General features: G+C 42.5%; 1 protein-coding gene across 7 annotated transcripts in view; it reads right to left on the minus strand.

The window, feature by feature from the left end:
* The window catches only part of RGS6 (regulator of G protein signaling 6), a 238,594-nt gene that overhangs the window by 68,277 nt on the left and 156,795 nt on the right, over positions 1-13,522 (minus strand). For 5 of the 7 annotated variants that reach the window (XM_030239746.2, XM_030239745.2, XM_030239744.2 and 2 more), the window contains one exon: positions 1,132-1,182. In XM_030239746.2, the coding sequence (XP_030095606.2) occupies positions 1,132-1,182 (51 nt within the window). Of the gene's footprint in view, positions 1-1,131; positions 1,183-12,043; positions 12,215-13,522 lie in introns of those variants that run through there. The other 2 variants (XM_050975438.1, XM_050975439.1) reach the window with 2 other exon arrangements.

The raw sequence follows: 13,522 nt of genomic DNA on the forward strand, positions 1-13,522 counted from the left end.
TTATGAAATGAATTTCAAAGTACATTATCTACCACAGGTGACAGCTGACAAGAAGCCTGTTCAGTCAGTGAACCTCACTTGCTTCTACCAAATCCAACAAGCACTTGCAACACCTGTTCATTAGCAGGATATTTATTCATAAAGACACATCCTCACACTGTAGCATTGCCCTTTGTTAGAGAAAATGTTGCAAAGGGGAGTTACATATCCTAGCGCTGCCCAGGCAACCTTCCCCAGTGCAGAGGCCCATCTGTGCACATTTTCAAGCAATGCCAGCTACCAGAAGCTGCATCATCTTTCACAGAGTTGAAAAATCATCTGCTTGTGCATGTCCAGATAGATAATAGAGCTGTTTTCTGCTGAAAAGCTGAAAATTCAGATTTGGGACCTGACAGGACTCATGAGAAGGGATGTATACAGAGAATCCCTGCTGGGTGACTCAACACTGCCTGTATCTCTGTTTTTACAGTAAGGCAGCTTAAGAACTGGTAGGTGAGAGCCTGAATTTTTTTCCCTTTCCTGAAAAAAAAATTCTGAACCCACAGATCTTTTCTTCCCCTTTTCTCAATAAGTCTTCACTTGACTAAATGATTTTGGTTTCTCTGAAGAGTAAACTATTTGGATTGTGCCCATGCACTGATCACTCTTTATGACTGATTATCCATTTATCTATCTGCTGATTTATCTATTTGCTTTTTTTGATAAATTAAAAACCATTATCAGATTCTATGACCTTGGCCAAGAATGACACGGACACTACGTCCTGTCAGCTGAAGCTACCTTTCTTCACACCATGAAAACCTGATGACCCATTTGCCTGCTTAACCACACACATCCACCAACTCCTTTTTGAAGTCTAGGAACAAAACCTAAAATCAGTCTTCTGAAGGTAGCAACAGTTTCACAGACAGGCTAAAATTCCTGCAATAGTATTTCAGTGTGTTGCAGTATAAGACATTAGACTTGATTAAAATGTTGACCTTAACTCTTTTTCTCCTCCTTCCCTCCAACATTTAAATCAACCATATTCTTTTACTGCCATTTTAGACTGCAGCAATATAGTATTTACTGTCTAATGGCACACACAATACAGATGGAGCACCTATTTCTTCCCAGCTGTGGTCACCTTACCTGCATCCTCAATGCTGAGGTTCTTCATAAGCCACTGCACAATATCAGAACCTTAACAAACAAATGAACAAAAATTTAAGAAAGCATTAGACACAGAGACCACAGGGTATGAGTGCCCTAGAGAGAGATAATATTGAGATAGATACAATAGAACTGTCATGAACTTTATTTCATTTTGCTTTTTATTTCCACGGAGGTTTCAGAATGTTTTTCCTTCTTGTGCCACACTGCAGCTACATGGTTACTGACAGGTACTAAGTCCCACGGGGCTTTCTGTGCAATAGCAGACTTGATATACCTGAAGTCAGGTATTAGTCTAATGGTTCCCTGTAACTGTTCTCTCCCATTTTCTTCTCACCTCAGCTTACAGAGGTAAGTTTTTGCAGGCACTGATTAGCAAGGAGATAAAGGAGCATTTACTGGCACCTCACACCTGTAACCGTATAAAACTGAAACATCAGTCAAAAACAGACAGGAGGGCCTTACTTATGTCAAAGACAAGCAATGGGTTTGAGAAGGAGGTGGTATTCAGAGAGCCTGTAACCACAGCCCCTGTGAGTGGTCACCTGGTGGTGATCACACAAACTGAATGGTGGCTGGAAAGAGTGACCCTTTAAGATCTATCAGAAAGTTCATTAGGTTTTCAGGACCCATCCAGTTCAATGAAAGTTGTTGCAGTCTTATAACGAACATCAAATTCTCTAGGATTGATCCTCTGCATGTATACAACCTCTGTTGCTTGCACAGAGATCACAGGAAGCGGAAAACTTGTCACTGTTCAGTAGAAAGGCCTGTTGCCAAAATACATCATGGCAGGGCAGCAAAATTTAGTTAAAGCACATACTCAGAAAGCTTAAAATTAAACATAATGGTGTGCACAAGTCAGCTAACTGGAGTTCTCCAAAGTGAAAGGCAATCAGCAAAGACACTTGGATGCAATATAGCAAGTCTATACTAAGTTACAATAGCATTCATCACAACCTAACAATGCCATGTCTAGATGCAGCTATAACATCAAGTCCTTCTCAGCATACAGTCAATTTCCACAGAAATATTTGCATTCACATAGAGCAGGCTAATAGCCCCAGTTACACTTCATAGAATCATAGACTGGCTTGGACTAGAAGGCACCTAAATATATCCAGTTCCAACTCCCCTGCCATGAGCAAGGATGCCAACCACTAGACCAGGCTGCTCAGAGCCCCATCCAAACTGGTTAAGGCTTACAAAACAAATCCCAGATGATCTTATTTGTGTGGAGCACTTCTGAACTCAAACATGGATGGGACTTCAAGAGCAGCATAATCACCATGTTTGTTCCAGAAGAACATTTTGCTTCCCACAGGCCCAAAGCATCCCCATGCCCTCAGCAAACCTTAGATATAATAAAGGCCAGGAGTCACAATATGCCACAGAGACAACAGGTACTGCTAGTGCCCCAGGTCCCTGCAATCATCTGCAGGTCTGACTCTCCCATATTGGTGAAATTCCCATTAGAAACGTGAGCTGTACCCCACACAGGAGGAGACAGCAGCTCCCACTCCCCTGGCAATGGAAGCTGATCCAGGACAGTACAAATAGCACCAGCAAACCCTTTCAGACAGGCTTCAAAAGCAGGCAGCAATATCAACCTGACCTACCTCATCCTCCGCCCAAGGCAGAGGAAACAACAGACCTGGCCCCTGCAAGGAATCAGCAGGGCGCCTAAAGATCAGGGGAGCATCTGATTTCACTTATATACTGGGCAAGAGATGTGGTCAACAAGCAGCAGCTGGGCATTGTCTCAACCTGCCTCAAAGGCAAACCAGATACTAAAGGACGAATCTCACAATCTTGTATTCTCAGCAGTATGGTCATTGTCCACACCTCCCAGCTTCACCTAGGAGCATTTTCTGTTGCCACTATCCTATCTGGAAAACTATTCCAGATTTTTTTTTTTAATAGACTGAACTCTAACTTCGCAACCTAAGTTTGTTAATGTGCAATTTATATGCATTTTATAACTGTATTGTGATTGAAGAAAAATAATGATTATTCTTCCTTGACAGTTTCTCCTGAGTGTTTCTATGGAGGGCTGACACATTGTCTCCCCACCTCCATCTCATTAAACCAACCCAACCCTTCCTATGTCCTCCTAAAGTGGTCTCTCCCTATACTTTACCATTCAGCAACTTCTCAAATTTAAATCAGCTTCTTTGTACTGAGCTCACCAAAACTGCAGTTGGTACCTTGTAGAACAGCAGACCAATGCCTCTGGCAATGGTGCCGGCACTTTCTTTTCTGTACTAAAACTATCATGCGAGATGCATCCTGAGGTCATGTCATTTTCTTAAACAATAAATTTATTCAGAAAGATATGTACAAGGGGTGCAAAATTATCTGCGAAATGAAAAGGCATCTAGTGAACACTGTTAGCGGAATAACATATGGGGAATGTTCAGAGCCATGTTGTTTTGACAAGTTTGTTAATAAAATATTGTATTTTATAAACACGGGTGTTCCCTTTTACCTTTTACCAAAAAAAAATATCTTGAAGACAGAGTACAACATTTATGGTTGGAAAGCTAATTCAAGAAGATTCAAACTGTATTGCTTCTGTATTGTTAGAAACAAAACCTCACAAAATGCTCTTGGTTCAAGTGAAACCATAATCTCTCTTGAGTTTTCAGTTCATCCCCTAAACAAAAAAAAAAAAAAATCCACTGTTTCTCCTGATTTTGGTCTCTGGTTACAGACTTGCAGTGATCTCTTAGGCACTGTATTCCCAAGTGATGTGAGAGCTGATACCTGACAATCATCTACAGTATTGCATAGCATTGATCACGGGAGGTGAGGTGGTTTCTGCATTATCTCCCTTTCCAGATCATTTCCCTTTTCAATACAGGAAAACTTAGTTCCTAATTTAGGACTTGGTCCCACCCCATTTTAACACGAACTGATCATGTCCCCAGCTCTAGGACACTTCTGAGGAATCTATTCAATTTCCATCAAACAAGAATGAAAAACTCAAGTAATGCTGAATGCTGGCTCCTCAGTCTTTCTCACCTCTCATAAGAAAGGTTTAAATGGGCAGGAAAGCTTTAAAGGGGTAAGTAAACTGAAGGCACTGACTCAACCAGAACTCCTGTGATCAGCCACTCCAGAATATAAGCAGCAATTGAGATCAGGAATTTTAATTTGCCTCTGTTAAACACATGAAGTCATTCCTGAATGCTGCCAAGAGCCTGGAAGATGTTATAGCTGTTCTCCAGTTGTCCTGAGGCAGACAGATTATCTTTCTGCTGAGCTTGCTGAACCATTATTTATCACCTGCCAAGACTGATTACTCACCCTTTGGATAATGACAAGTCTTTCCTTCCTCTGTTAATTACTGTCATCATTAATAGCCATGTCACCAATTAATATTCAGTCATAATGAAAACTCTTTACTGTCATCTCCCCATAGCACCTTCAGTTTTTAGGGTTACCCTTACACATTGGCTTTGCACTTGCTTGTGGATGTTTCCATCACTGCAACCTGCTTTTGCCCACCTAGAAATACTACTTATGCCCTTCTTCAAATAAGAAAATTTAGATTTATCCTTCTAAGACACAGTGAACATTTGAATGATTTCTTTACAACACTGTTGTCTGCCAGACCAAGGCATGGATACCTCTATCTGTACGTTTTCCAAAAAACATAATCTCAACCCTCCTTTAGATTAAACCTGGTAAATGGTCCTCACATTACTCATCTTCCCAGAAGGGTAGTCTCTCACATTTCACAACCTCTTTCAGAGGACACCCAAGGAAAATCCTTGACTCTGATATGTTTCCACTACCCTAACAGGGCATTTGAAATCCTCTGAAAACAAATAGTTGGTCATGTTTTCAAAACAGGAAGTGTTACCGAATCCAGGTAGAGGAATAGCTTCCATCTTCTCTGTGCTCCTCTCTATACATCTACATTTCCTCTGAATCAAAATGGTCAGTTCAAGAATAGCCAACATCCTCTGAACACCTATTTCCTCCTCATCTATAATGAAACATATCTTTTTGCCTTAGGCTCTTCTTTGAAGCTGAAGTTGCCTACCACCAACAGAATAGCTGTATTTCTACCTGCAAACATATTCACAACAACCATTTATCCAGCTACGTATTAAGAGAGAGACCAGCAGTTTTATATTTATTGCTATTTTCTACATTTTCTCTTCAGCCTCAGTGACCCCATAATAGTAGCTAGTGTTCTCTGCTGGCCATTGCCTGTCAACATGACAAGTGAGTGGTAAGACATTAAAAGATTAACGTTAAAAATTCACAAGTTGTGAGGCTGTTGGCAAGATGCTGTTGGTGAGGTGAGTCACCATCCCTGTATTTGACACCTTATCTACTCAAACTGTGTTGTTCTACCTCTTCCAGAAAATGCAGAAAGAAAGATTTGCCTATCTTTCACATGCTGAAATGACAAAGGCAGACAGGACAACTCACCTTCCTCCAAATACCTCTAAAGATTTGCTACCTGGAGTGGAGTCTGTACCTCTGGTTCTGAGGTACAAGAACCACTGAGGTCTGCTTGTCACCCAACAGACCAAACACGTCCCTGACAAGGCCTACACCTGTACACACACATGTATATGTATACAAATAAAAAAAAAAAAAAAACAGGAGTATTTCTGAAATCTCAGTAAATGTGTGCATCTCTATTTGTCTTTTGAGGCCTGGAAAGACAACTGCCGTTTTTGCTGTGTCCCAAGATGGCAGAGCTGACAAGCACTAATGAGTGGAGCTCTACAGGGATTTGACATGAGACACCTCGTGTGCTCAGGTGTGGCACCAGTGACCAAGGACTAAAGTTTGTCCTGTCTCATGGGATTTACTATGCTGAGCACAGACTACTGGCTGCCATCACCTGATGGGGTGGCTTATCCTGGATCTCAGATCATTCACAGCCTCACAGTGCACTGACAGATAGTATCACTGAAGCAAGTGAAGTCTTAAAAACATTTAAAAATACCACCTGATCATACCATGAGAGAATGTGTTATACATACCTGTTTACAGAAGGGTACAGAAGACTGCCTGGTTATTTCCTGTCTTTTTTCAGTATTACTGTAACTCTAACATTCTCTGAACATATTTTGATGGTTTAAAAAAATATTAAGTACTTTTGCATGGCAGGGGGAGGTTTTCAGTCTGGTTGGGATAGGGGTTTTTTTGTTTGTTTGTTTAGTTGGGGTTTTTCCATGAAAAATGTGAACTGTTCAGCTCCTTCCTAGACCTTATCTACACACTTCATGGGCAAACAAGCCTGGCCTCTGATGTCAATCACCTCCAAACTCACTGCCTAGATAGACTTTTGGTGGAAGGGTAAAAATATGTCCACCTTCCTGTCACTTCATTCTTGAAAACACATGAATCCATTTTAGCACCAAATTTTCCAAACAATTTGCTCCTGAACTCAGAGCAATCTTTAAATATTTCTATAAGAAGAGCATGAGAAAAAAAAAATCACAAGCAGTTGAAATGACATAAAAATACATGCACAGGTGTGTACGAGCAGACACTCAAACTTCTTTTTATGCTGCCAATCATGGCGATCACACTATTAAATGAAAATAATGTAATAATACTTGGGTCCTTCCCCAACCAGTTCAGAGTCCTTGGTAAATCTAGGACAAAAAGGATAATCATACCCACTTTTACCACTGGGCTTGTAAAAATAAACAAATTAACATCCCCCATGATAAAGGGCAAAACGATTTCATAAAAATTTCTCAAGGCCTTTAGCACTCTGCTACAATTTTTCTTACACAGAGCCCCCCACTGACACCCACAGTGATTTCAGCTAAGTTGGAAGTACAGACTACCACTCACAGTAGGGATTTAACACAAAGCAACCCTTTTTACAGTATGGGGAGAAAAAAAGAGTAACATCTAGGTCTCTCTCTACTATTTTGTCACAAATATTGAGGAAGTGCTTTATAAAATTTCCCTACAATGAGTGTATAAATAAATACCAATGCCAACTGAAAAAATATCTCAGCTCTATTTGAGTCTCAGTTGACTCAGAAAATGTGGTAATTGCAGCTCTCCTTCATCAGCATGTGGTAATTGCACCACTCAGTGTCAGCAAGGAGCATCATCAAAGCCACAACAGCTTAAGGAGCATCATCAAAGCTAAAACAGCTCAGAGCTTCTAGCAATAGCAGTTTTCCTTTATGTTATACTCACTTTAAATCTTGTTTGTGAATTATTAACAACCATTAGCAACAGGAGTGTTACCCCTTTTTGATAAAGCAGCCAAAGTTTCTAAGGAGTCTTTTTGTTCATTGTAAATTTGAGATATGGAATTCATAATTTACTTTTCTTGTAATAAAAAGATTTAAAACATAGTACTCTATGTGAAGTAAGAATGAGGCTTGGTGGGATGGTGGAATACAAAATCTGAAAGATGGAGGCTTAGAATTGCAAAATCCAAATTCCTGTGTACTTTCAACCCTGTTAATACCTCCTTCCTCTGACCTGCTATTCAGAGGGACTTTTGCCTGCTCATCATATTGGTGAGGCTACCAAAGTACACACCCCCACCACAATGCAGACCTGTAGAGAAAGATTTTCACTAAGCAGGAATCAATAAATGACATGATGGTGCAGAGCTCTGTGTGGGCTAATTTATTCAGGTAACAAAGATGAATTAGAATGTAAGAGCTCAGGGATACCACAGCCAGTCTTCTTTCCTTACAAGGCTGCCCATCTAAAAATAGCTCAGGTAGCTTTACGAGGCATGAGAGAAAGTAGCAGTGACATGCCCAAAGACATTGCAATACCCTCCTATCACCAAAACCTAGAAGCAAGCAGCCATGCTGAGGAGCAGAAGGATGCTACTCTCCAAGACACCTGCATTTAAAATTATTGCTCTACAGTGGTGACAGTAAGGCGGAGTTAGCAAGCCTCTTAATGGATGCACAGGTGATCCCAGTGAAAGAGGTCTGCCAGGGCAGCTTAAACCAGGTCCTCAACTGGAAAAAAGTGATACTAGCAAAGGATCTTTTTCCAGTTGACCTGCCCAGCTCCTGAAGGGTTTGGTGTTATGCCAGTCTCAGTGTCATTCTCATTGCACTTTGACAGAGCCATGTCATGTCAGCCCAACCCTCACACCTGACACTCAGCACCTTTGACCCTCACTGGCCTTTGCTCACACTGAGAGATGCCAAGCCCTGGCCTTAGCACAGGGCAGCCACACTGATTTACTCGTGCTAAACACCCCTCACCTGACTTGGAAAACCTGAGGCGTCATCATGTCTGTGCTAGCTAAAGACAGGCCTGGCATCAACAAACACACAGGTAAATCTGAATGCACACACCCTCCAGAAGCCAGGATATACCATAGCCCCAGTGCAATCCCCACTGCTGTTGTGTCCCTTGATTAGAATTTGGCCTAAATTAGAGATACACTGTGTGTCCTGTACCCAAATCTTATTCTCTCCTCAAATACAACCCATATAAAATTGCTGTTACTACAAGTATAGGAGGAAATTGCAAGACAAAAAGAATTAGTAGTTCCACACTTAGCGTCATTCAAACCCATAGCTCCTAAAATACTCACAGAAGATGAGCACATTGTCTCAAGAGCCCTTGTAGAGGTGTACAAGAGGTAGGAAAGTGGTACCTCGCACTCCCAGCAGCACTAGGAACAGCATTTTGTAGTAGCATCTGAAATTACCACGTTTACAAATCACTAAGAACTGCGGATATGTTGAGATGCACCTGTACACCTACAATTGATCATAAATTTCCAGCTGCTTTTCAGGGCGCTCTGCCTTTGCATTACTCAGACTACTGAAGTGGCTCATACAGCTTAGCAATTTGGCTCTCTGCCATATAGTCGTGTTTAGGCGCTGTTTCTCACGTTGTCAAAATGATTTGGCAACAAAACAGCAAAGGAAGCAACTCTGAGCACTGCTGGAATCGAGGCTTTTGAAGACTCCTGTGCTAGACCTTGTTAAGGATGAAACATTTTTCCTTCTATTCAATTCATGTGAACAGCCTTTAAATCAAATTTCTGTCATTTCAATCATATGTTAATATTTTTAATAGCTAATTTCTTTGTCCAGAAACAAGAAAATTGATAAAACGTGGAAGGAGACTGGTGTATTTCAGCATGCAAATGTCAGGTCACTTCACACCACATCCTCGTTCACAAACTGAATTTCAAAGGCTGTTACATCAAGGTCCTCCTTTCCCTCGCCAGTGTGATAACAGTTTCCCTGAAAAGGTGTAAAGGTCACTAAGTGGTGCAAGACAGCAAAGTGCTCTGAAAGCTGCAGCATTTTAATGATTTTGGTACAATATTTATTTACTAAGAGATCTGGAATTGTAGTACTCACCTATGCCAGATTCATATTAATTTCTGCAGTAATTCTGTTGGCAAAAGTAAATTTTATAATCTCCTACAGAGCCCTGGCGACAACAGATCTCTCCTGGGATCACACACTTCTGTGTTACCTGCAGCAACATGATGATGGGTGATCTCTGTTACAGAGAAGGGTAGTTACCTTCATCAAGTTCTCTAAGAAAGCAAATTCCTCCTGACACATTGCTACTTTTTCCCCCCCTCACATTCTTTAGGAAAGGTTGAGAACCACACAGAGTGTTTGCAGTGATGCAGTAACAGTCACATTACCTGGAAAATTAAATGACCCAATGTCTGTAACTCTCTTCCCTCCAGGAGTTTATCGTTCTAAAAATAAAATAATCGGTATTGTACAGCTTTCCCACCCCTTTTCCTGCTAGGCCATTCAATCACATGTGATCATCACGAGTAGGATTAGGGTTCTTAAAACCACAAAGCCCAGAGCTCCAGGCACACTGCAGCTTCAAAAGGCATGCCAAAGGGAACACAGAACTGCCAAAACATGGCTTCCTCCACAGCTTCCTCCTCGGAACCAGCCTTAGCCCAAGGCTGCCTGTACTGCTCTGCATAGGGCTAGGGTTATGCTGCCCTGAAGTGCTGCCAGCCTCACTGCAGCTCTGCACTGGTGCAGCAGTCAATCAAGGACAATTCTCCAGCAGGATTAGGGTAGTACATGTAATTTCTTTTAGTCAAGGGTAAAGCCAAATGAATTACAACTCTATAGTAATAGCTGACAATTTACTTAGTGCCATGTAAAACAAAGAGACAATATTGGCACTAACACTAGAGGCCTTATTTTAAACAGGGCTCCTTAAGCCATGTGTTAAAAGGAACTTTACTGGCAAGGCGTAGTTGATTTTGCTGGCAACAGTTTGTTCCAGCATTTCAAATTTGGGCAAAGATATGTAACAGGGGGAATTTTAAATGTGCAGAACAATTTAATGATGAAACTGAAACAACCAACAAGCAAAAATCTGTTGGCCATAATAACCAAGTTCAAAATAAGTAAATTATTTATTCTTTCTTACATTTGATTGATTTCCTAAGGATGCGCATAACACAAGCAGTAAACACCACAATTTCTTTAAAATCTATATTTAAAAATTACATTTCCTGTCTGATAGACCCATCAAGTTTATTTTACCAAATAACCTCTGAAAGTAAGAAGCATTTTGAAAAGCTGAAAGCTGCACTGAAATACTGCCATTCAGTTTGAATAATTGAATCTCATGTCAAAACACCATGTATCTTATCTGTCTACAAATTTTAGGAAGCATTTTTGTTTTCATTCTAAGATAGAGAGAATGCAGCAAAATATTTTCCTTCTTTCTTTCTTTCTCACCAAGAATTTGAAGACCAACATTTTATTTAACTTCTTTCGATGTAAGCATGGCTTTGGAGCTGGAAAAGTTGATGGGCTGGTCCAAAGCAGCAATGACTGCTGATAGCCAGAGGTTCTGAAAGCAGGATGAGCACAGCTGTGTATTTGGTTGCTACCCAAACGCAAAGTGCAGCTTTCATAAAGGCTGGATCAGCCTTGATGAGAGCAGCTCTGTTGTTTTAGAGAGCTTTCTGGTGCAACACCTGCCAGCAGCAGGACACACCTGACAGTGCTGCTGCTTTCCTGCTGCCATCCAACAGCGCCCTGCTCTGAGACCCAGCAGCTGCACTCACTTCTTTCTGGAAACCTGACAGGTATCAGAGTGTTTTATCGCCCCCACAAGCCAGACTCTTGACAAACCCAGTCTGGTTTGGCTCTCTAGAGATATATCCCTGGGCACATCAGCTGCTCAGTGCACTCTGAATTCAGCCGTGTCCCGGTAAGTGTGGCAGGAACAGCCTCGGACCTCACAGTGCTTCTCAGCAGTTTGCCTGGGCAGATTTGCACATAACAGCCTTGCAGTGCAGCAAAACACATGCATGCTGCTTTCAGTTTCCAAACAGTAAAGCTCAAAATCATTTCTAAGTAAAGCTAAAGCTTTTTCTTAGGCCAGCAACACTGTGTTCTGTAAGGTCTTGTTAAGTGTTTTCATTAACCAGATGTTCTGGGAGAGAGCTCTCAAAATACTTTCAGAGAGTAGTTTCACGAGCGACTGTAGAAACTAGAACAATGTAAATACTCTAGGAAAAAAAAAAACCAAACAAAAAACCTCTTCCCATAAACATTGAAATGAAAACTGAAGTACAAGCAAACACACCTCCCGGGGGGCACGAGGCCTTGTGCCCGCCCCTCAGCCGCCCCGCCGCCTCAGGGCTGCGCCGCAATGCCGCGGGGCCGCGCCAGGGGGCGCTGCGCGAGCACAAACGGCGCCGCCCGCGCGCCCGAGTCCCATGGCGACCGCGGGGAGCGCGCGGGGCCGAGGGGCGGCGACAACCCCGGCCCGAGGGGCGGCGAGGGGCGGCGACGGACTGCCCAGGGTGGGCCACGGGCGTGAGCTCCGCTGCTCGAAACCTGCTTTCGAAAGTTCCGCACCAGCTGGATGTTACGGCAAATCAACGATTATTGCGAGGAAAACAAACCTTTCTTGGTATTACAAACATTCTTCCGATGCGTTCAGATCATTCTCACTTCAGGCCACCTTCTCATTTAAAATGCACGTCGCTCCTTCCCTCGTTTCACCTTTCGTGCATCCTGCCTCCTCCTCGCCGCACGCCCCCGAGGCAGGCGGGAGGCTCAGCTCCCCCCGATCCCGCCCCACGGCAGCCGCGGGCCGGGCCGGGCCGGCCGGGAGGTGGTGGTGTTGCCTACGGAATGGGAGGCGAGGCCCTGGAAACCCAGCCGGGAGAGCGCGCCGCTCTTGTAAGGGCCGCTCATCGTGTTCAGGTGTGACCGATTTCCGAGGTAAGGAGGGCAAACACGGACTCCGGGCGGAAAGAAGCGGGGGCTTTCCTGTCCTCTCTACACCCCGGGAGACACCCGGCAGAGAGAGAGAGGAACGCTGTGTCCACTGAAGTCACTCACACGGAAGAGAAGTGAGAGGAAAACGTTCCAGGCAATCAAAACACAGAATTGCAATAAAACAGTAAAATCCAACAAGTCACACCATCAGGTTGTATCCGAAAAGAGGAATGAAAAGGCAGAGCAGGGGAATATCTTGCTTATCTTCTGGTGATTTTTCACTTTCACCCTAGGACCACGCGCTCAGGAGGAACACATGCAGATGGGCAATGTCCTCTTTTTCCTCAACAAGTCATCAGCATCTTGCATCAAGTCCTCGAGAAAGATGACAACCAGCAGACACAGCACTCGGATCACTGTACCGTTAGCCTGGGAGAGTTGCCGAGCAGTCGCCTGTCCCAGCACAGCCAGCTCACTGGCCTGCTCCCAGAACAAAGTCAGGTACACAAGGAAATGTTTGCAGGGCATAGTGGGAATGCTGAACATTTTACTGCACTATAGACCTTGTCTTTTATAAACATTCAATTATGTTGCACTGAGGAGGCAAAGGCAAAGCCTGCACACAAGAAGAAAACCCATACAGGTGAACATCTGTAACCTGAACATCTCTTCTTCTCCCAGACAAAAATAAAACATCTAAAACAGGTTAACCACCCAAAAGCGTAAAAGCTATGAGCTTATGAATTAAATTCAATCAAGAGAGGGGACATGTAATCAGCAAAAGGTACAGAATGTATTAAGGAACAAAAGTTTTGAAGAAGAAAAATAAATTTTGGAAGTATTACAGCAAATTTTTCTGCAAAGCAATGCAAAAAAAAAAATAAGTAAAGGAAGTCAGATCCAAAAAGAGATCATGCTAAACCAAGGGAAAAAATTATAAAGAAGTCACTTCTAACTAAATGTTTTGTCACATAGAAGCAGCCACTAAAACTTTGATAAAAATACAGGAATCCATGGCTCTGTATACTCATATAGTCCTTCCTCAGGAACACAATAATTGCTGGATTGATCATTGTATGGTCACCTCTGCAAGAACAAGCATGAAAATTATGTTTGGAGGATCTGGGACCAGAAATCCCACTGTACAAAAAGCAAGGTAA

This window comes from Serinus canaria, chromosome 5, assembly GCF_022539315.1.
Source record: "Serinus canaria isolate serCan28SL12 chromosome 5, serCan2020, whole genome shotgun sequence".
NCBI classification, from domain to species: domain Eukaryota; kingdom Metazoa; phylum Chordata; class Aves; order Passeriformes; family Fringillidae; genus Serinus; species Serinus canaria.